Below are 23,938 nucleotides of genomic sequence, written 5' to 3' on the forward strand. Positions count from 1 at the left end.
ATGCTGTTCATTGGCTGCATGCCTGTTGGGACGGGGGCGATATTGGGAGGAACCCACATTATTTGAGGCAGCCGGCACCTCTTAAAGGGAGATGGATTTTGTGTAGGACCACTGCTCTTTTTGATTTATATTAATGACCTGAACTTGGGTATAGAGGTAATTTCAAAGTTTGCAGATGACACGAAACTCGGAAATGTAGTGAACAATTTGGAGGATGGTAACAGACTTCAGGAGGACATTGACAGACTGGTGAAATGGGCAGACAGATGAAATTTAATACTGAGAAGTGTGAGGTGATACATTTTGGTAGGAAGAATGAGCAGAGGCAATATAAACTAAATGGTACAATTTTAAAGGGGGTGCAGGAACAGAGAAACCCGGGGGTGTATGTACACAAATCTTTGAAGGTGGCAGGACAAGTTGAGAAGGCTTTTAGAAAAGCATATGGGATCCTGGGCTTTATTAATAGAGGCATAGAGTACAAAAGCAAGGAAGTTATGCTAAACCTTTATAAAACACTGGTTAGGCCTCAGCTGGACTATTGTGTTCAATTCTGGGCACCACATTTCAGGAATGATGTCAAGGCCTTAGAGAGGGTACAGAAGAGATTTACTAGAATGGTTTCAGGGATGAGGGACTTCAGTCATGTGGAGAGACTGGAGAAGCTGGGGTTGTTTTCCTTAGAGCAGAGAAGGTTAAGAGGAGATTTGATAGAGGTGTTCAAAATCATGAAAAGTTTTGATAGAGTAAATAAGGAGAAACTGTATCCAGTGACAGAAGGGTCGGTAACCAGAGGACACAGATTTAAGGTGATCGACAAATGAGCCAGAGGTGACATGAGGAAACTTTTTTTTTTACACGCAGCGAGTTGTAATGGTCTGGAATGCGCTGCCTGAAAGGGTGGTGGAAGCAGATTTAATAGTAACTTTCAAAAGGGAATTAGATAAATACTTGAAAGGAAAAAAATTACAGGGCTATGGGGAAACAGCAGGGGAGTGGGACTAATTGGATAGCTCTTTCAAAGAGCTGGCACAGGCAGGATGGGCCGAATGGTCTCCTGCAGCATACTATGATACTATGAAAAAGTGCTATGAGGAACTGCTGTGGAAGACTGAAATGGCTGATACCGGGAGAGAGTGAGCACCACGGTCCTTGGGTGCTGCACTGGAGACCTTGGTGCAGGAAGTGGAGAGGAGGAAGGACATACGTTATCCCCCGGAGGAAGGAAGCCATCCAGATGATGAGGAGGCAGTGGGAGAAAATCACCCAAGAGGTCAATGCCAGGAGCATTGCTCCCAGGTAGTGGATGCAGTGGTTTTTTTTATTCCTTCATGAGATGTGGGCATCGCTGGCAAGTCCAGCATTTATTGTCCATCCCTAATTGCCCTTGAGAAGGTGGTGGTGAGCCGCCTTCTTGAACCGCTGCAGTCCGTGTGATGAAGGTTCTCCCTCAGTGCTGTTAGGTAGGGAGTTCCAGGATTTTGACCCACCGACGATGAAGGAACAGCGATATATTTCCAAGTCGGCATGGTGTGTGACTTGGAGGGGAACATGTAGGTGGTGTTGTTCCCATGTGCCTGCTGCCCTTGTCCTTCTAGGTGGTAGAGGTCGTGGGTTTGGGAGGTGCTGTCGAAGAAGCTTTGGTGAGTTGTTGCAGTGCATCCTGTGGATGGTACACACTGCAGCCACTGTGCGCCGGTGGTGAAGGGAGTGAATGTTTAAGGTGGTGGATAGGGTGCCAATCAAATGGGCTGCTTTATCTTGGATGGTGTCGCGCTTCTTGAGTGTTGTTGCAGCTGCACTCATCCAGGCAAGTGGAGAGTATTCCATCACACTCCTGACTTGTGTCTTGTAGATGGTGGAAAGGCGGTGAGTGACTCGCCACAGAATACCCAGCCTCTGACCTGCTCTTGTAGCCACAGTATTTATGTGGCTGGTCCAGTTAAGTTTCTGGTCAATGATGCCCCACAGGATGTTGATGGTGGGGGATTCGGTGATGGTAATGCCGTTGAATGTCAAGGGGAGCAGTCACACCAAGGGAAGCAATCACACCAATCCCCTCCCCCAGCACCATGCATTCTGCTCCAATCAGCACAACACACTTCACATTATTCTTTACCTCACCTTCCAGAGGCTGGAACACAAAATCTAGGCTGATATTCCAGTGCAGTACTGAGCGACTGCTGTACTGTTGGAGGTGCCATCATTTGGATGAGACGTTAAACCGAGGCCCCGTCTGCCCTCTCAGCCGGATGTAAAAGATTGCATGGCATTATTCGAAGAAGAGCAGCAGAATGTCCTGGCATATATTTATCCCTGAACCAACATCACTAAAACAGATTATCTGGCCATTATCACACTGCTGATTGTGGGAGCATGCTGTGCACAAATTGGTTGCTGCGTTTCCTACATTGCAATAGTGACTACACTTCAAAAGTATTTTATTGGCTCTAAAGTGCTTTGGGACGTCCTGAGGACATAAATGTAAATCTTATTTCTTTTCTCACACACTCAGCATTATTACAAGTTTCACACGCGCAATTCGCTTCTCACACACACAATAGCAGCTATTCAACCATGATGGTTACATTCCCCAGTCATCTCGCTAGACATTCACTAACACACTTCCCTCTTTCTTACAGGAGAAGGTGATGTTTAACACTAGGTAGCAGGCTGCCACCGGTGGGGAACCAGCGTAGCGATACACCCTGTCCCCCATTGGCGTGACCACGCTGGCAGCGATGGGAAGGAGCAGAGTGGAGGCCATGGCGACTGGCGATGCTGGAGGACATGCTGAGGTTTCTTTATACCTAGTCCTCCTGATCTCTTCTGACTTCTCCCTCACCCCACCTCACTCTGCATAACAAGCGGCAGTTGCTTCCAACACACACTTCATCCTCCCCGCTCTCCCTCACATCACAACCTAACCCTTGCCTCTTTCTTATTTCAGCTCCTCAGAGTGCGGAAGCCCCGCAGCCAGTGGAGGAAGAGGACGAGAGTGATGATTAAGTTGCACTGTCACTTGATCTGACTTTTGCAGCTACTAGCTCGGATACTGACACCACGCGGGCCATAGAGCTTGTGTTAGATGTGGGAACTGCTCGTGGTGACTCACCAGGCACAATTGCGCAGGAACTAGGGCAGAGGGATAGGATGCTACAGGTGCCAGCTCGCCGGAGGGTGAGGTCGCATACTAGTTCTGCTGCAGAGGATGCAGATGGGGACATGATGGGCGAGGCTACCAAATGGGCATACACAACCAAATGCTTGGTGTACTGAGCAGCCCGCCGGAGAGCTTATCCAAAATGAAGCATGAAGGAAGATAGCTCCAACTTGGCACAAGGCTTTGCGCAGAGCATAGTGCCCAATCTTTCCAATGCTCCATCAGCAACGCAGTGGATCCCATGATGGAGCGTCTCATGATAAATCTGACAGCTTCCATAGTAGCACAAACTGTCTTCTTGGCTCTGGGTGCATCACAACAGTCTAGGAACCTGTTCACCAACAGATCACCAGGATTACTGAGGCGCCGCCCCGGGAGAGTGGCAGTGGCTCCATGGAAGATGACCCTCGCTGTCCTCTCTCATGATGATAACATTCCTGCTCCCACCCCTGCCACACCGCCAGTGCCCTTGCTGATGCCTGTCAGCCAGCCAGGCCAGATTGATACAGCCCAGGCCGAGATGGTGCAGTCTGAAACCGGGCCCTCCTAGGCCAGAGCAGCTCGAGGCCATCCTCCAAGGCCATCTGTACTCTCCTCAACGGAAGCTCAGCAGCCTCCACCACCCAAGCTCCAGCCACAGGAAACACCTCATAGGTGTTTGAATTTGAATTAAGTTTAAAAAAAAATAATTAAATAAACCTGGAATAAAAAGCTAGTATCAGTAAAGGTGACCATGAACCTGCCGTCCTTACCCGGTCCGGCCTAAACGCATGTGACTCCAGACCCACAGCAACGTGGTTGACTCTTAACTGCCCTCTGAAGTGGCCCAGCCAGTCACCCAGTTGTATCAAATCACTACAAAGAAGTGTAATAAGAATAAAATCGGACGGACCACTTGGAGGAAATACTGAGGGTGGGAAGGGCACAGAATGTACTCTGGGTGGGGGACTTCAATGTCCATCACCAAGAGTGGCTCGGTCGCACCACTACTGGCTGAGCTGGCCGAGTCCTGAAGGACATAGCTGCCAGACTGGGCCTGCGGCAGGTGGTCAGCGAACCAACACGAGGGAAAAACCTACTTGACCTCGTCCTCACCAATCTACCTGTCGCAAATGCATCTGTCCATGACAGTATTGGTAGGAGTGATCATCGTACAGTCCTTGTGGAGACCAAGACCTGTCTTCACACTGAGGATACCCTCCATCGTGTTGTGTGGCAATATCACCTGTGCTGAATGGGAAAATTAAGAACAGACCCAGCAGCTCAAAACTGGGCATCCATGAGGCGCTGTGGGCCATCAGCAGCAGCAGAATTGTATTCCAGCACAATCTGTAACCTCATGGCCCGGCATATCCCTCACTCCTCCGTCACTAGTCACTATCAAGCCAGATTACTAACCCTGGTTCAAAGTGTTGAACAGCATGTCAGGAGCAGCATCAGGTGTACCTGAAAATAAGAACATAAGAAATAGGAACAGGAGTAGGCCACATGGCCCCTTGAGCCTGCTCCGCCCTTCAATCAGATCATGGCTGATTTTCGACCTCAACTCCACTTTTCTGCCCGATCCCCATATCCCTTGATTCTCCCAGAGAACAGAAATCTGTCTGTCTCAGCCTTGAATATATTCAATGACTCAGCATCCTCAGCCCTCTGGGGTAGAGAATTCCAAAGATTCACAACCCTCTGAGTGAAGAAATTCCTCCTCATCTCAGTCTTAAATGGCCGACCCCTTATCTTGAGACTATGCCCCCTAGTTGTAGACTCTCCAGCCAAGGGAAAAAACCTCTCAGCATCTACCCTGTCAAGCCCCCTCAGAATCTGAAATGTTTCAATGAGATCACCTCTTATTCTTCTAAACTCCAGAGAGTATAGGCCCATTCTACTCAATCTCTCCTCATAGGACAACCCTCCCATCCCAGGAATCAATCTAGTGAACCTTTGCTGCACCACCTCTAAGGCAAGGAGTTTTGGTAAGGAGACCAAAACTGTACATAATACTCCAGGTGAGGTCTCACTAAAGCCCTGAACAACTGTAGTAAGATTTCCTTACTCTTGTACTCCAACCCCCTTGCAATAAAGGCCAACATACCATTTGCTTTCCTAATTGCTTGCTGTACTTGCATGCTAACATTTTGTGTTTCATGTACAAGGACACCCAAGTCTCTCTGGACACCAACATTTAATAGTTTCTCACCGTTTTAAAAAATATTCTGTTTTTCTATTCTTCCTACCAAAGTGAATAACCTCACATTTCCCCACATTATACTCCATCTGCCACCTTCTTGCCCACTCACTTAACCTGTCTATATCCCTTTGCAGACTCTTTGGGCTCAATTTTAAAAGTAAAAAACGGGTGGGTTGGGGGTGCATTGAAAATTGCCACCATTTCAGACCCGCCCATTTCCGGTTTTTCCGGGGGCGGGACGAGGGCCGGGCGCCAACCCGCTCCCAGGAGGCGAGTTGGGCCTTAAAACCTTTCAAGGAGGCTTCAAGCCTCCATTTTTTACTAATTCCCGAATTCAACCCTGGGCGGGCTGGGATTCCTGGGCCTTCTGTTTTACGGCTTGTGAAAGGAGGCGAGAAGGCCAGAGACTAACAGGTAAGTGCCTAGAAAGGCATAGCTTGTGGGCCCGGAGGAGCGGGAGTGCTTCCCCCAGGCTCAACAAGCCTACCTGCACGGTCCCTCCCCCCCACTGATAGCGGACCCCCCCCCCCCCGATCCTCCGAGCCCGATCTTCCAACTCTGATCCTCCGACTCTGATCCTCCAACTCTGATCCTCCGACCCCGACCCCCCCGACCCTCCGACCCCGACCCCGATCCTCCGACCCCGACCCCGATCCTCCGACCCCGACCCCGATCCTCCGATCCCGACCCCGATCCTCCGACCCCGACCCCGATCCTCCGATCCCAACCCCAATCTGTTTTTATATTTCTTGCTAGTTTACTTTCATATTCTATTTTCCTTGTCCTTCTAGGTGGAGGAGTTCACGGGTTTGGGAGGTGCTGTCGAAGATGCTGTGGTGTGTTGCTGCAGTGTCAATGAGGTGTCAGCCTGGTGAAGCTACAACACCGGACTACATACGATGTTAAACAGCGGAAGCAACACGCTGTAGACAGAGCTAAGTGATCCCACAATCAACGGATCAGATCCAAGCTCTGCAGTCCTGCCACATCCAGTCACAAATGGTGGTGGACAATTAAACAACTAACAGGAGGAGGAGGCGCCATGAAAATCCCCACCGTCAGTGATGATGGAGCCCTGCACGTGAGTGCAAAAGACAAGGCTGTGTTCGCAACCATCTTCAGCTAGAAGTGCCGAGTGGATGATCCATCTCGGCCTCCTCCCGATATCCCCACCATCACAGCAGCCAGTCTTCAGTCAATTCGATTCACTCCACGTGATATCAAGAAACGGCTGAGTGCACTGGATACAGCAAAGGCTATGGGCCCTGACAACATCCCGGCTGTAGTGCTGAAGACTTGTGCTCCAGAACTAGCCGCACCTCTAGCCAAACTGTTCCAGTACAGCTACAACACTGGCATCTAACCGACAATGTGGAAAATTGCCCAGGTATGTTCAGTCCGCAAAAAGCAGGACAAATCCAATCCAGCTAATTACCGCCCCATCAGTCTACTCTCAATCATCAGCAAAGTGATGGAAGGTGTCGTCGACAGTGCTATCAAGCGGCACTTACTCACCAATAACCTGCTCACCGATGCTCAGTTTGGGTTCCGCCAGGACCACTCGGCTCCAGACCTCATTACAGCCTTGGTCCAAACATGAACAAAAGAGCTGAATTCCAGAGGTGAGGTGAGAGTGACTGCCCTTGACATGAAGGCAGCATTTGACGGAGTGTGGCACCAAGGAGCCCTAGTTAAATTGAAGTCAATGGGAATCAGGGGGAAAACTCTCCAGTGGCTGGAGTCATATCTAGCACAAAGGAAGATGATAGTTGTTGTTGGAGGCCAATCATGTCAGCCCCAGGACATCATTGCAGGAATTCCTTAGGGCAGCGTCCTGACTATATTCAGCTCTTTAGCTGCTTCATCAATGACCTTCCCTCCATCATAAGGTCACAAGTGGGGCTGTTCGCTGATGATTGCACAATGTTTAGCTCCATTCGCAATTCCTCAAATAATTAAGCAGTTCATGCCGTATGCAGCAAGACCTGGACAATATCCAGGCTTGGGCTTGGTTGCAATGTTTACCATCTACAGGATGCACTGCAGCAAGTCACCACGGCTTCTTCGACAGCACCTCCCAAACCCGTGACCTCCTCCACCTAGAAGGACAAGGGCAGCAGGTGTATGGGAACAACACCACCGCCAAGTTCCTCTCCAAATCACACACCATCCTGACTTGGAAATATATCCCCGTTCCTTCATCGTCGCTGGGTCAAAACCCTGGAACTCCCTACCTAACAGCACTGTGGGAGAACCTGCACCACACGGACTGCAGCGGTTCAAGAAGAAGGCCCACCACCACCTTCTCAAGGGCAACAAGGGATGGGCAATAAATGCCGGCCTTGCCAGCGACACCCATATCTCTAGAATGAGTTAATTTTTTTTTTAAAAAGGAGCACACAAGACAAGCAAAGGTATGCACAAGGGTGAATAGTCGTATTTTCTGTAAATCATAACATTATTTGATAAATTTGGTTTTAGATTTGTGTTAGGAGTTGGGTATTTATGTTTGTAGTGAAGTGAGGAAGAGACCAATAAGTTTGGATTGAAAGAAGCCAATGTGATGATGGTTGTGAGAAGTGGGGACTGGGAGATCTGACTTATTTGAAGAGCTCGTCGATGAGCTGATCTCTGAGAGCTCGGACAGAAATGGGCTTTGTAGGTCACTGCATCTCCTTCTGCTCTACCTCCTCCTCCTCCTGTCTTCCTCCTCCTCCTGCTCTCCTCCTCCTGCTGTTCCTCCTCGTCCTCCTGCTCTTCCTCATCCTCCACCTGCTCGTCCTCGTCCTCCTCCTGCTGCTCTTCCTCATCCTCCTCCTGCTCTTCCTCCTCCTCTCGCTTTTCCTCCTCCTTCTTCTCCTCCTCTTCTCGATCATGTTGCTGCCCAGGTGGTGGTCAGGGCTGGTCCCTCATGATGGTGAAGTTGTGGAGCATGTAGCAGATGACCACAAATCTGGATACCCGTTCTGGGATGTACTGCAAAGCTCCTCCGGAATGGTCCAGGCAGGGGAAGGATTGCTTCAGCACATTGATTGTTTGCTCAATGATGTTCCTGGTGGCAACACGGCTCTCGTTGTAGGCCTACTCTGTGTGTGTGTGTGTGTGTGTGTGTGTGTGTGCGGGCTCCTAAATGGAGTCATGAGCCATACCAGGAGGAGATAACCCTTGTTGCCCAAAAGCCAGCCTGTAATTTGGAGGTTTGCTTGGAATAAAGGCAGCACAGAGGACTGGCGCAGAATGAAAGTGTTGTGACTGCTCATTGGATAGCGGGCATAGACCTGCATGATGCATAGCCTGTGGTCGCAAAGCAGCTGTATGTTAGAGTGGAATCCCTTGCGATTGATAAATATTCCAGGGTGTTGATGTGGAGCACACAAGGCAGTCAGAGGCACCCTGTACTAAGGGGAAACCTGCCATGTGGGTGAAACCTCATGCTGTCTCGTCCTGCTTCGTTCTGTCAATAGTTAAGTGTTTCTCCTGGTGTAGAGAGCCTCGGTGACCTCCTTGATACATCAGTGTACTGCAAATGATGAGACATTGCAGATGTCACCTGTTGCAGCCTGAAAGGAGCCCATGGCATAAAAGTTGAGAGTGACAGGCAGTGCTGTCCATGCCCTGGTTTGAGGCTGCAGCAGCTGAGATATGTCAGTGACACCCTCCTTGGTAAAGCAAAGGTGACTCATACACTGCTTCTCACTTATGTTGAGATAAGATAATTGCTGCCTGAAGACCCTCTGTGGATATGACCTCCTGTTCCGTGCCCTCCTCCTTCTCCCTCTTCTGGCAGCTTGTCCTGCTCTGTGGTGTCTTCCTTGCTGCTCCCAATCGTCCTCTATACCCAAAGGCAGCCCGACCAGATCATTCATGTTTGTAGTTAGACTATCTGTAAGGCAAACAGCAAAAGCAGCCAACCCTCTCTCTATGTAGAGAAAATGAAGTCTGAAGAGTGGTAGAACACAAACAAAAACATAAAAGTGAAACAGTAGCCAGAAATAGTAAACCAGCAACTAACCTGTAGGTACTGCACGTCCCATTAAATATTGCTGGAAAATGGGTCTTCATGCTGTGTAGTGTTCTGTTGTGCTGAACGATGTCAGCACTTGGCGACCAATCAGCTGGGGCTGTCCAAAATGGTGAGTACGTCCTGCACGCAGCAGATGACCCTCATCTGAAAAGGTGGGAAGTGGTGTTCCACAGGGATCGGTGCTGGGACCACTGTTGTTCACAATTTACATTAATGATTTGGACTCGGGAATCGGAAATACAATTTCAAAATTTGCGGACCCCAAATTGGGGAAAGGAAGACTGCGTCAGAATACAAGTGGACATTAATAAACTTGCAGAATGGGCATGTAATTGGCAAATAAATTTCAATATAGGAAAGTGTGAGGTGGTGCATTTTGATAGGAAGAATAAGGAGGCCACATACTCCTTGGATAATAATAGTCTAATGGGGTAGAGGAGCAGGGGTACAGATACACAAATCATTAGGTTAATAAGGACATAAAAAAGCAAACAAAGCACTGGGTTTCATTTCTAGAGGAGTAGAATTTAAAAGCACAAAAGTTATGTTAAACTTATATAAAACTTTGAGTACTGTGCACAGTTCTGGTCTCTGTATTACAAAAAGGATATAGAGGCCCTGGAGAAAATTGAAAAAAGATTTACAAGGATGATACCAGAACTGAGAGGGTATACTTATCAGGAAAGACTGAACAGGCTGGGGTTCTGAGAGGTGACCTGTCAGAGGTCTTTAAAATTATGAAGGGGTTTGATAGGGTAGACGTAGAAAACTAAGGGCCATAAATATAAGATAATCACTAATAAATCCAGTAGGGAATTCAGGTGAAACTTCTTTACCCAGAGAATGGTGAGAATGTGGAACTCACTACCACAAGGAGTAGTTGAGGCGAATAGCACAGATGCATTTAAGGGGAAGGAAGTGGAAGGAGTATCAGTGGGAGAGCAATTTGGTGATAGCGATCATAATTCAGTTAGTTTTAGCATAGTTATGGAAAAGGACAAAGATAGAACAGGAGTTAAAGTTCTCAACTGGGGAAAAGGCCAGTTTTACTAAGCTCAGAAGTGATTTAGCAAAAGTGGCCTGGAAACAACTACTTGAAGGTAAATCAGTGTCACAGCAGGGGGAAGCATTCAAGGGGGAGATTCAAGGGGTTCAGAGTAAACATGTTCCCACAAAGAAAAAGGGCGGGATTGCCAAATCTAGAGCCCCCTGGATGTCAAGGAGCATAGAGGGTAAGATAAGGCAGAAAAGGAAAGCTTATGTCAGACACCGAGAACTCAATACTACAGAAAGCCTAGAGGAGTATAGAAAGTGCAGGGGTGAAATTAAAAAGGAAATTAGGAAAGCAAAGAGAGGACATGAAAATAATATTGACAAGTAAAATCAAGGGAAACCAAAGATGTTTTATAAATACATTAAGAGCAAGAGGATAATTAGGGAAAGAGTAGGACCTATTAGAGACCAAAAAGGTAACCTATGTGTGTAGGTGGAAGATGTGGGGATGGTTCTTAATGAATACTTTGCGTCTGTCTTCACAAAAGAGAGGGACGATGCAGATATTGTAGCTAAGGAGAAGGAGTGTGAAATATTGGATGTGATAAACTTAGTGAGAAAGGAAGTATTAAGGAGATTAGCATCTTTGAAAGTAGATAAATCACCAGGGCCGGATGAAATGTATCTCAGGCTGTTAAAAGAAGCAAGGGAGGAAATAGCGGAGGCTCTGACTATCACTTTCCAATCCTCCCTGGATACAGGCGTGGTGCTGGAGGATTGGAGGACTGTTAACATTGTACCGTTGTTTAAAAAGGGAGCGAGGGATAGACTGAGTAATTACAGGCCAGTCAATCTAACCTTGGTGGTGGGCAAATTATTGGAATCAATTCTGAGGGACAGGATAAACCGTCACTTAGAAAGGCACGAACTAATCAAGGTCAGTCAGCATGGATTTGTTAAGGGAAGGTCGTGTCTGACTAACTTGATGAATTTTTTGAGGAGGTAACAAGGAGGGTCGATGAGGGGTAATGCATTTGATGTAGCCTATATGGATTTTAGCAAGGCTTGTGACAAGGTCCCACATGGCAGACTGGTCAAAAAAAGTACAAGCTCATGGGATCTAAGAGAAAGTGGCAAATTGGATCCAAAATTGGTTCAGTGGCAGGAAGCAAAGGGTAATGGTCGACGGGTGTTTTTGTGACTGGAAGGCTGTTTCCAGTGGGGTTCCGCAGGGCTCAGTACTAGGTTCCTTGCTTTTTGTGATATATATTAATGATTTGGACTTAAATGTAGGGGGCATGATGAAGTTTGCAGAGGATACAAAAATTGGCCGTGTGGTTGATAGTGAGGAGGAAAGCTGTAGACTGTAGGAAGATATCAATGTACTGGTCAGGTGGGCAGAAAAGTGGCAAATGGAATTCAATCCGGAGAAGTGTGAGGTAATGCATTTGGGAAGGGCAAACAAGGCAAGGGAGTACACAATAAATGGGAGGATACTGAGAGGTGTAGAGGAAGTGAGGGACCTTGGAGTGCATGTCCACAGATCCCTGAAGGTAGCAGGACAGGTAGATAAGGTGGTTAAGATGGCATATGGAATGCTTTCCTTTATTTGCCAAGGCATAGAATATAAAAGCAGGGATATTATGCTGGAACTGTATAAAACACTGGTTAGGCCACAGCTTGAGTACTGCGTACAGTTCTGGTCACCACATTACAGGAAAGATGTGATTGCACTAGAGAGGGTACAGAGGAGATTTACAAGGATGTTGCCAGGACTGGAGAATTTTAGCTATGAGGAAAGATTGGATAGGCTGGGGTTGTTCTCTTTGGAACAGAGGAGGCTGAGGGGTGATTTAATTGATGTGTACAAAATTATGAGGGGCCCAGATAGAGTGGATAGGAAGGACCTATTTCTCTTAGCAGAGAGGTGAATAACCAGGGGGCATAGATTTAAAGTAATTGGTAGAAGGATTAGAGGGGAGCTGAGGAAAGTTTTTTCATCCAGAGGGTGGTGGGGGTCTGGAACTCACTGCCTGAAAGGGTGGTAGAGGCAGAAACCCTAAACTCATTTAAAAAGTACCTGGATGTGTACCTGAGGTGCCGTGATCTACAGGGCTGCGGACCAAGTGCTGGAAAGTGGGATTAGGCTGGGTGGCTCATTTTCGGCTTGCACAGACACAGTGGGCTGAATGGCCTCCTCCTGTGCCGTAAATTTTCTGTGATTCTAAATAAACACATGAGGGAGAAAGGAATGGAAGGAAACGCTGTTCGGGTGAGATGAAGTAGGGTGGAGGAGGCTAGTGTGGAGTATAAACACCGGCATAGATTAGTTGGGCTGAATGGCCTGTTTCTGTGCTGTACGTTCTTTGTAATTCTATCTGAATAAATTATTTTTGACTTTAAATGCTGCATGCATGAGATCGTAATGCGAGCGCTACCTCCTGTTCCAAAATGGCGGGTAGTGCACTTCCAGCCTGTAATTTGGAGTCTGGTTCGAATAAAGTAGCACGTTTATGTGGCCCAATTTCTAGGTCCATGTTTCTCCAGTCTCTCCTCAGAAGTCACTTCTTTGACACTGGGAATCAGCCTCATGACTCTGCCTCCAAAGCTTCAATGTCTCCTTTTTGTCCCTTGGTGGCCAGAACTGAACGCAGTACTCAAGATATGATCTGACCAGTGCAGTATAGTTTGATCATGACTTCCTCTGACTTATACTCTACTGTTTTGGCAATGTAGTTTGTCATTCCGTTGGCTTTGATTGCTGCTCTGCATTGATTATGCATGCTGAGTACTGAGTTTACTAAGAGTTTTAAGACTCTTTCAACTTCTTCCTCTGCTATTTCCACATTATTCATGGACTTTTCCTTCCGATATGCAATTTCCGAGCTGCCTCCTTTGACTCCACTGTCCCTTCTAGTTTAGTATCATCTGCAGACTAATTTGCACTGAGTTTCTGAATCCAAGTCATTGATATGAATTAAAAACAACATTATGGATCCCAACACTGAGTACTAGCATTGCCTTCATGGGAGCTATCATGGCATTGTTCCATCTTCCTATAGAAATTGTATGTTAGAATGATTATTACTAGTTCCTGGTCTTTATGGTATTGTTTTTAGATTTGTGTGAAGTTCACTAATGCTCCAGTCAATGCCCATGCATCTTTTTCACATAGCTATTAGTGTCAACACAAATTTCTGTAGCCACAACCTCACACCACAGTTCACTATGATGTTGACTTTCAGCTCTGCCAAGGGCATTATACGAGCTCTATGCTCTGGTACTGCCCCACAATCAATCTCTGCATCCGCACGGCCCATCACATTTATTATAATTAATGATCCGATGATACAGAGGCATTTTCTTTTTAACACTGAGCTAGCTGGAATGTTGACTGGTTGTGGGTGGATGAATCCAGTTCGCTGATTGTTTAAATGATGAACAGGCAAAGTCTGTTGGAAACTTTTTAAGGTGTTTCAAACCTATTTACAATAGCCCACTGTTTCAAAGGAAATGCAAATTGACTCAACTTCTTTGTTTGGCATCATCTGCAAATGTGACCTGAGGGGATACAAAACGTGTTGGATAAGGTTTGTAATTGGACAGAACATTAGCGGATGATATTAAACTAGATGGGACAGTGGCTTCTGAATTAAAGTCTGTCGAGAGGGAAAGAGACCTAAGTGTTATCTATGATGTGGAGATGCCGGTGATGGACTGGGGTTGACAATTGTAAACAATTTTACAACACCAAGTTATAGTCCAGCGATTTTTATTTGAAATCTACAAGCTTTCGGAGGCTTCCTCCTTCGTCAGGTAAATGTCCTGAGGAAGGAGGAAGCCTCCGAAAGCTTGTAGATTTCAAATAAAAATCGTTGGACTATAACTTGGTGTTGTAAAATTGTTTATAAGTGTTATCTGTAAAGGTCCACAGCCAGTGCCCAAAGGTATAGCGAAAGTGTGTACAGCTAGGATGATTCAGTATAAAACAAAGAGCACCATAGTGTCATGGTATCACAGTAGGTACAGCACAGAAGACCATTCGGCCCATTGTACCTGTGCCGGCTCTTTGAAAGAGCTATCCAAGTCTCTCTGTTCCTGCACCCCCTTTAAAATTGTACCATTTAGTTTATATTGCCTCTCCTCATTCTTCCTACCAAAATTTATCACTTCACACTTCTCTGCGTTAAATTTCATCTGCCTTGTGTCTACCTATTTCACCAGTCTGTATTCGTCTTTCTGAAGGCTGTTACTATCCTCCACATTGTTTAGTACATTTCAGAGTTGTGTGTCATCTGCAAACTTTGAAATTATGCCCTGTTTACCCAAGTCCAGGTCATTAATATATATCAAAAAGAGTAGCGGTCCTAATACCGACCCTTGGGGGACACCACTGTATACTTTCCTCCAATCTGAAAAACAACCGTTCACCACTACTCTCTGTTTTCTGTCCCTTAGCCAATTTTGTGTCCTTGTACATGACCTTGATTAGGCTCCATCTAGAATACTGTGTCCATTTCTAATCCCATCACATGGTGGAAGATATAGAGGTCCTGGAAAAGGTTCAGAGGAGGGTCACTAGATTAATACCTAGTTTAAAAACCTTTAGTTATCATGGTGGGCTCAGGGAGATGGATCTTTTTACTCTAGAAAAGTGTCTCCTTCAGGAAGACTTTATTTAAGTATTTATAATGAAGATGGGACTAGACTCTGTACACGTGGACAGATTATTTTGAATTCGCTAAGTTAAGGAGAACAAAGGGACGTGTATAAGTTAGGTGAACATGGAACTAGGTTCGATGTCAGGAGGTTATTTTCACAGAGGGTCGTTGACCTGTGGCTTAGGTTTCTGGCTCGTGCAGTGGGTGCAGATTTTCTGCCAACATTCAAGGGGGAGCTGGAGAACACTGATATTGCTGCATACGAGAGGTAGTTGGGATGTTGGATGATGTACCTCGTGTTCACTGTTATCTCTTGGAACTCATTTTTGATTGCCTTTTGGCGGGGGAGGAGGGGGGGGGGTCATCAAGTAATTTCCCAGAACCTTTTTTTTCCCTCGGGTTTTTTTTAATCTTGTTTATTTTGTCTCTCCCAGGAGATTGCATGGCTGCTGGTGGGTGGGTGCACTGAGGGTCATGTTGCCTAGTTGCAACATGGCTGAATAGGTCAGACTTGATGGACCAGCTGGTCTTTCTCTGTCTGACATTTTAATATGTATGTTTCTACATTTTAAGTGTAAAGTACTGTACATAGGAAGTTCACTTCTTCAAATTGGATACTGTCTAGGTTCTATGCAGAAGGTCTTCAAATATTTCCGTAAATTTGTAAAGATCATTTTAAAATAATCTCCTAGAACACTTAAAGAGTAATTGTTTGAAATTAAATATCATAGTGTTCCTTCACCCTGAGGCGGAAGACTGACTGTGTTTAATACTTTTAGGTATGAAGCAGAAGACTAAGGACATTGTGTGACTATGGTCAAGCTGCTTCAGAAAGGAGATTTCAGCGACGGACTCATTACATTCTTTGTTATCTCCATGTTTGAGAGATATGTTATCTTATTTAGAATTCTTTTAACTTTTTGATTTAAATTAAAACAGTTTTGCATACCTTTTAAATGTGTTCTGTTCATATCATTCCCTTGTAGTCAACTTTATTTCTTGATAAATTGACAGTATGATATCACAGCCAATAATCATTAATCACTGCAGTCACCTCAATGTATTGACATGGATCACATGGGCAGTCATTGCCAGCACAAAAATTAAACAAAACAGAATAAATTATCCAAGCAAATTTAAACTCACAGTACATATTATATGTTTGTAAGAAAGAAAGAATTTGCATTTATATCGTGCCTAATCATGTCGTCAGGGCATCCCAACACACCACATCCAATGAATGTTTTTGAGGTGCAGTTACTGTTCTCATATAGGCAAACACAACAGCCAATTTTCATGGTAGTCATTTATTTGAAAATCTTTGTCTTGGTTATAAATCACAACATAGCGACTAAATGTAACATTGCCAATGTACTTAATCTGTATACCATAGTTTGACATAAATGAAATATAGGGGACATAATCTGGTTTTACACAGTTTTTAAGTTCGGTCCATTTACATTTTGATTGGAATGTCCAAACTCCTTTGCACTTACCTTTGCTTTGCAGAAGTGGTATCACAAAAAGAAAAGTTGCTTGAAATATCTACTTATAGTGTGAAAATGTACAGCAACTGTTTTGCCATTACATTAATTTGCCCTCTGTTGAATGATTCCAGTAAGGATACAGCCAGAGGTGCCGGAGAGATTTTATTGGGTCTTTTTACTTTGGTTATGCGAGCCTTAGTTTAGCGACCAGATATATTTAGTTTATTTTTTGGAAAATTAAAGCATTTTACTATGAAGAAACTATTGATGACGCCTCTAACTGATGAATACATTTTTGGTTTGAAAGTTGGACTTTAAATAGTATTTATGGCAGCCTTTGTATTTGTACCTTATTCTATCCATGAAGCTTAAAATATATTAAAAAGTTAAGAATTTCCCAATCTGCTTTATTATTGTATCAACACTAGGTAATATTGTGTCTCACCCTTCCTGTAATCAAGAACAGGTTGATGTCTTCATGGTGCTACATTTCCTATGCAAAGTTCAATCTGGTAATACCACATGTGGCATCAGAATGAACCTACTTCTGCATTTCAAGTTCTGCCCCATCAGAACAGAAGAATTTTCAGGAGTAGGTAAAGGTCTTTAGGCCCTTCCTATTTCAGAGATAACCTGCAACTTGCCTGTCTTCTCACCACATCCCTCGATCCTGTGGGATCGACACGATCGACCGGCACAGACACGATGGGCCGAATGGCCTCCTTCTGTGCCGTAAATTTCTATGATTCTAAGATTCTATGATCCATTCTCCCAACTGAAATGAATCCAGTTGTGTCTTGAAGCCACGGTCTTCTGAGTTAACTTATTCCACACTAGTCTCCTGACTTTCCCTCTTGCTTTCGATTTCCTCAGTTTTAACTTGTGTTTGCCGCGATTGACAAAACTGATCTGAGTAAATTGTTCAACAGGGTGAAGGTTGAATTTTGTAAAGTCCTTTCCATCTTCAACTCATCAATTAAATTCTTGGTACTCAGAACCATCATTGTTGCTCCCCTCTGTTACCTTTCCAGTGGTTTGTTGGTGCAATTCAGTACCTTATCTGCCTTTGCATTTTTCTCCAGCTAAACGTCATGCTGGCAGTTTCATAGATTTGTTGACTGTAACCTCTGGATCCCGTCTGTTCAGCAGGATGTACCAGTGTTCCATTTAAGCAAGACTTCTCTTAGGAGCAGGGCAGGGGTGATAAACAGGATTTCTTTGGGGCCGAATTAGCTGCGGAAACTCTAAAGGCCCGGTGATGGTAAATTGAAAGTGAGTCAGTCCTGTGTAACTGGATAATATATAATCCTGTATAATATATATTCCTTTAAGGCACAAAAACCCAACAGGAAAAGTGGTCCAACAGGAAAAGTGGTCCAACCGTGGCTAACAAGAGAAATTAAAGATAGTGTTAAATCAAAGAAAGAGGCATATAAAGTTGCCAGAAAAAGCAGTAAGCCTGAGGGTTGGGAGCATTTTAGAATTCAGCAAAGGAGGACCAGGACATTGATAAAGAAAGGGAAAATAGAATATGAGACTAACTAGCGAGAAACATTGTAAAAAGAACTGTAAAAGCTTCTATAGGTTTGTAAAAAGGAAAAGACTGGTGAAGGCAAATGTGGGTCCCTTCCAGACAGAGATGGGAGAATTTATAATGGGGAATAAGGAAATGGCAGAGAAATTAAACAAATAGAAACATAGAAAATAGGAGCAAGAGTAGGCCATTCGGCCCTTCGGGCCTGCTCCACCATTCAAAATGATCATGGCTGATCGTCTAACTCAGTACCCTGTTCCCGCTTTTTCCCCATATCCCTTGATCCCTTTAGCATTATCTATCTCCTTTTTGAATACATCTAATGACTTGGCCTCCACTGCCTTCTATGGTAGAGAATTCCACAGGTTCACCACCCTCTGAGTGAAGAAATTTCTCCTCATCTCGGTTCTAAATGGCATACCCCGTATCCTGGGACTGTGACCCCTGGTTCTGGACTCCCCAGCCATCGGGAACTTCCTCCCTGCATCTAGTCTGTCTAGTCCTGTTGGAATTTTATATGTTTCGATGAGATCACCTCTCATTCTTCTAAACTCTAGTGAATATAGGCCTAGTCGACCCAATCTCTCCTCATACGTCAGTCCTGCCATCCCAGGATTCAGTCTGGTAACCCTTCATTGCACTCCCTCCATGGCAAGGACATCCTTCCTCAGATAAGGAGACCAAAACTGCACACAATACTCCAGGTGTGGTCTCACCAAGGCCCTGTACAACTGCAGTAAGAATACTTAACGATTTTGCAATGGTGGTGGGTTGGCTGTGGGGGGTGAGGGTGGGGGAGGGGTGGTGGAGGTGCGCGTGGCAAACCCGCATGGACAAAACTTACTGTTTACGACACGATCTCACTTTGATTGCTGATGATTAACGTCCCATCCGGGTTTCGTGATTGACAGGCTGGCTGCCCGTCAAGAGCTGCAATGCGAGGTGTGGGGGGTGGGGGGGGGGGGGTGAGAGAGAGCACGACGTCATCCAGTGCTGGACTGGAAGACCAGGGGTGGGGGGAGAGGGGAAGATTGGGGGGAGAGGGGAAGATCGGGGGGAGAGGGGAAGATCGGGCGCTGGACTGGAGGACCGGGGTGGGGGGAGAGGGGAAGATCGGGGGGAGAGGGGAAGATTGGGGGGGGGGCGGAGAGGGAGATCGGGGGAAGATCAGAGGGAGAGGGGAAGATCGAAGGAGAGGTGAAGATCGGAGGGAGAGAGGGGAAGATTGGGGGAGAGGTGAAGATCGGGGGCAGAGGTGAAGATCGGGGGAGAGGTGAAGATCGGGGGAGAGGTGAAGATCGGGGGGGTAGAGGGGAAGATCGGGGGAGAGGGGAAGATCGGGGGAGAGGGGAAGATCGGAGGGAGAGAGGGGAAGATCGGGGGAGAGGTGAAGATCGGGGGCAGAGGTGAAGATCGGGGGGGTAGAGGGGAAGATCGGGGGAGAGGGGAAGATCGGGGGAAGAGAGGGGAAGATCGGGGGAGAGGTGAAGATCGGGGGGGAGAGGGGAAGATCGGGGAGAGAGAGGAAGATCGGGGTGAGAGGGGGTGACCGGGGGAGAGGGAAAGATCGGGGGGGAGAAGGGAAGATCGGGGGGAGAGGGGAAGATCGGGGGAGAGGTGAAGATCGGAGAGGAGAGGGGAAGATCAGGGGGAGAGAGGAAGATCGGGGTGAGAGGGGGAGACTGGGGGAGAGGGGAAGATCGGGGTGAGAGGAGAAGATTGGGGGAGAGAGGGGAAGATTGGTGGAGAGAGGGGAAGATCGGGGTGGGGGGGGAAGAGGGGGAGATCCAGGGCTGGACTGGAAGACTGAGGAGGGTAGGGGAAGATCAAGGGGGGACAGGGGAAGATCGGGGGGGGTAAGAGGGGGAGAGCGGAAGATCGGGGGTGTGGGGATGATCGGGGGTGAAGAGCGGGACATCGGAGGAGATTAGGGGAAGATTGGGGAGAGAGGGGAAGATCGAGAGGACATCAGGGGAAGATCGGGGAGGTGAAGAGGGGGACATTGGGTCGTCGACAGTGCTATCAAGCAGCACTTACTCACCAATAACCTGCTCACCGATGCTCAGTTTGTGTTCTGCCAGGACCACTTGGCTCCAGATCTCATTACAGCCTTGGTCCAAACATGTACAAAAGAGCTGAATTCCAGAGGTGAGGTGAGAGTGACTGCCCTTGACATCAAGGCAGCATTTGACCGAGTGTGGCACCAAGGAGCCCTAGTAAAATTGAAGTCAATGGGAATCAGGGGGAAAACTCTCCAGTGGCTGGAGTCATACCTAGCACAAAGGAAGATGGTAGTGGTTGTTGGAGGCCAATCATCTCAGCCCCAGGACATTGCTGCAGCAGTTCCTCAGGGCAGTGTCCTAGGCCCAACCATTTTCAGCTGCTTCATCGATGACCGTCCCTCCATCATAAGGTCAGAAATGGGGATGCTCGCTGATGATTGCACAGTGTTCAGTTCTATTCGCAACCCCTCAGATAATGAAGCAGTCCGTGCCAGCATGCAGCAAGACCTGGACAACATCCAGGCTTGGGCTCATAAGTGGCAAGTAACATTCGCGCCAGACAAGTGCCAGGCAATGACCATCGCCAACAAGAGAGAGTACTACTCACCTGACGAAGGAGATAATCTCCGAAAGCTTGTGATTTTAAAATAAAATTGTTGGACTATAACCTGGTGTTGTAAGATTCCTTACCTTTGTCCACCCCAGTCCATCACCGGCATCTCCACATCTAGAGTACAAGGGGGCAGAAGTTATGCTGCAGCTATACAAAACCCTGGTTAGACCGCACCTGGAGTACTGTGAGCAGTTCTGGGCACCGCACCTTTGGAAGGACATATTGGCCTTGGAGGGAGTGCAGCGTAGGTTTACTAGAATGATACCCGGACTTCAAGGGTTAAGTTATGAGGAGAGATTACACAAATTGGGGTTGTATTCTCTAGAGTTTAGAAGGTTAAGGGGTGATCTGATCGAAGTTTATAAGATATTAAGGGGAACGGATAGGGTGAATAGAGAGAAACTATTTCCGCTGGTTGGGGATTTTAGGAGTAGGGGACACAGTCTAAAAATTAGAGCCAGACCTTTCAGGAGCGAGATTAGAAAACATTTCTACACACAAAGGGTTGTAGAAGTTTGGAACTCTCTTCCGCAAATGGCAATTGATACTAGCTCAATTGCTAAATTTAAATCTGAGACCGGTAGCTTTTTGGCAACCAAAGGTATTAAGGGATATGGGCCAAAGGCAGGTATATGGAGTTAGATCACAGATCAGCCATGATCTTATCAAATGGCGGAGCAGGCACGAGGGGCTGAATGGCCTACTCCTGTTCCTATGTTCCTATCATTACACAATACTAGATCTAAAATAGCCTGTTCCACAGTTGTTTCCTCGACATATTGTTCTAGAAAACTGTCTCGAACGCATTCCATGAACATCCTCCAGACTACTCTTGCCAATTTAATTTGCCCAGTCTATAAGAAGATTAAAGTCCCCCACGATTATTTCATTACCCTTGTTAAATGCTCCTCTAATTTCCTGATTTATACCCTGTCCAACACTATAACTACTGATAGGGATGCTGTAAACTACTCCCACCAGTGTTTTCTGCCCCTTGTTATTTCTTAGCTCCACCCATACTGATTCTACCTCCTGATTTTCTGAGCTAAGCTCCATTCTCTCTACTGTCTCTATCTCTTCCCTTATTATCAGGGCTCCCCCCCTCCTTTTCCATTTTTCCTATCTTTTCTACCACAGGCTGGCTGGGGTCCACAGCTCCTAGTGTGTGCCAGGTGCAAAGAAGTGCAAAGTTGCCCCTTTAATGCAGGTTTAGTGAGTTTGCTGGCACACATTCTTCCATAAATACAAAGAAAAGCTTTAAATGCTCAAAAGTTCATTGTTTATACAGTTTCAAAAATGGTTCAGAAGAGAGATATTTTTAACAAATTTCTACAGAAATACAGGCAAGCGACTAAAAAAATATCGATTCTTGATAAACAAAATATTCTAGTCAACGAAGAAACCACAATCACAGGTGCTGTTATCTGTTTTACGCAGCGAGTGGTTATGATCTGGAATGCACTGCCCGAGGGGGTGGTGGAGGCAGATTCAATCATGGCCTTCAAAAGGGAACCGGATAAGTATTTGAAGGAAAAAAATTTGCAGCGCTACGGGGATAGGGTAGGGGAGTGGGACTAGCTGGGTTGCTCTTGCAGAGAGCCGGCTCGGACTCGACAGGCTGAATGGCCTCCTTCTGTGCTGTAACCATTCTATGATTCTGTAAGCAGTTCATGACAGGAAAGCACAATTTTTTATAAATTTAAATGAATGTCATCACTTACCATGAAATAAATCTTTTAGAATTCAATGAAATTGTGACAGGAAGAGAGGATATCAGCTTGTGTTGATGCACAGATTCCATTCTGGGAAATTCTGCAAACTGCACATGCTCAAAATAACCAATGTGTTTGAAAGCTGTGTCTGAGCATTGGGAGGTGGAATTAACCAGTCAACGCCATGCATTTTTGAGACAGGGTGAGGCCTTGATAGAAAACTTTATTGAAAACATTAAAGAAATAACTTGCATTTACACAGCACCTTGCATGACCTCAGGACATCCCACAGTGTTTCACAGCCCATTTACTACTTTTTGAAGTGGAGTGACTGTTGTAATGTAGGAATCTGGCAGTCAATTTGCACACAGCAAGATCCCACAAACAGCAATGAGATAATGACCAGATAATCTGATTTGGTGACCTTAGTTGAGGGCAACAGGACAACTCGCTGCTCTTCAAATAGTGCCATGGGATCTTTTACATCTCATTTTAAAGACAGCACCTCCAACAGTGCACCACTCCCTCAATACTGCACTGAAGTGTCAGCCTAGATTTTATGCTCAAATTTCTGAGACCTTCTGTCTCAGGGGTGAGATACTACCGACTGAGCCATGGCTGACACACCTCCCAAACCCGCGACCTCTACCACTTAACAGGACAAGAGCAGCAGGCACATGGGAACAACACCACCTGCACGCTCCCCTCCAAGTCACACATCATCCCGACTTGGAAATATATCGCCGTTCCTTCATCGTCACTGGGTCAAAATCCTGGAACTCCCTTCCTAACAGCACTGTGGGAGAACCTTCACCACACGGACTGCAGCGGTTCAAGAAGGCGGCTCACCACCACCTTCTCGAGGGCAATTAGGGATGGGCAATAAATGCCGGCCTCGCCAGCGATGCCCACATCCCATGAATGAATAATAAAAAAATAAAGATAGAGCAACAATTGAGTGAGCAAATTTAATTATGTTGGAAAGTTTATAATTTTTGATTTTTATTTTGTTTGGACTCTTATTTTGGACTTTAGAAATTTTAGTTACTGAGACATAAAATGGCAAGTGAAAATTTGGCAGGAAATGCTGCAGGAAAATGATGGCAGAATGCCCAAAGGCTGCCAGTGGAGCTGGGTTAGTTTAAATTCTCAGCCACAATGGGGAGCCCAACAACGGTCTCAGCTGAGAGCTCGGTCATACCACGATGTTGGAATAGACAAATTGAACTCCACTGACAGGGACAGCTGAGCATGTGAGATGGGCTAGAGGTGGTGGGGGAGATCTCCAAAACCGGCCAGGGTGTCAATCAGGGGTGCAACAGAACGGGTAAATTTCAGGGTCCCACACAATTTCAATGGGCGCTACTACTTAGTGCTGCCAGTTCCAGTTTGTGCCTTAAAGCGAGTAGTTTAGGTTGGCAACACCTCCCTCCCCTGCTCAGGCATCCAGTCGTTGGCAGCTGCTCTCGGGCCGATTCCTGAACGCGATCTTCAACTTCCTGCATTGCAACCGAAGAGCGAGACTTCCCAGTGGGATATTTCTTTATTCCCTGCTTGACCTTC

The 23,938-nt window shown here is 46.2% G+C and overlaps 1 protein-coding gene across 1 annotated transcript in view; it reads left to right on the forward strand.

Moving 5' to 3' along the window:
- The window catches only part of lztfl1 (leucine zipper transcription factor-like 1), an 87,700-nt gene extending 71,717 nt beyond the window's left edge, over nucleotides 1–15,983 (forward strand). Inside the window, exon 10 of the mRNA XM_067999995.1 lies at nucleotides 15,806–15,983. Within this exon, the coding sequence (XP_067856096.1) occupies nucleotides 15,806–15,824 (19 nt within the window). The 3' untranslated portion in view covers nucleotides 15,825–15,983. The remainder of the gene's footprint in view (nucleotides 1–15,805) is intronic.
- Nucleotides 15,984–23,938: the final 7,955 nt, after the last annotated feature.

This window comes from Heptranchias perlo, chromosome 2, assembly GCF_035084215.1.
Source record: "Heptranchias perlo isolate sHepPer1 chromosome 2, sHepPer1.hap1, whole genome shotgun sequence".
In the NCBI taxonomy this organism is placed as follows: domain Eukaryota; kingdom Metazoa; phylum Chordata; class Chondrichthyes; order Hexanchiformes; family Hexanchidae; genus Heptranchias; species Heptranchias perlo.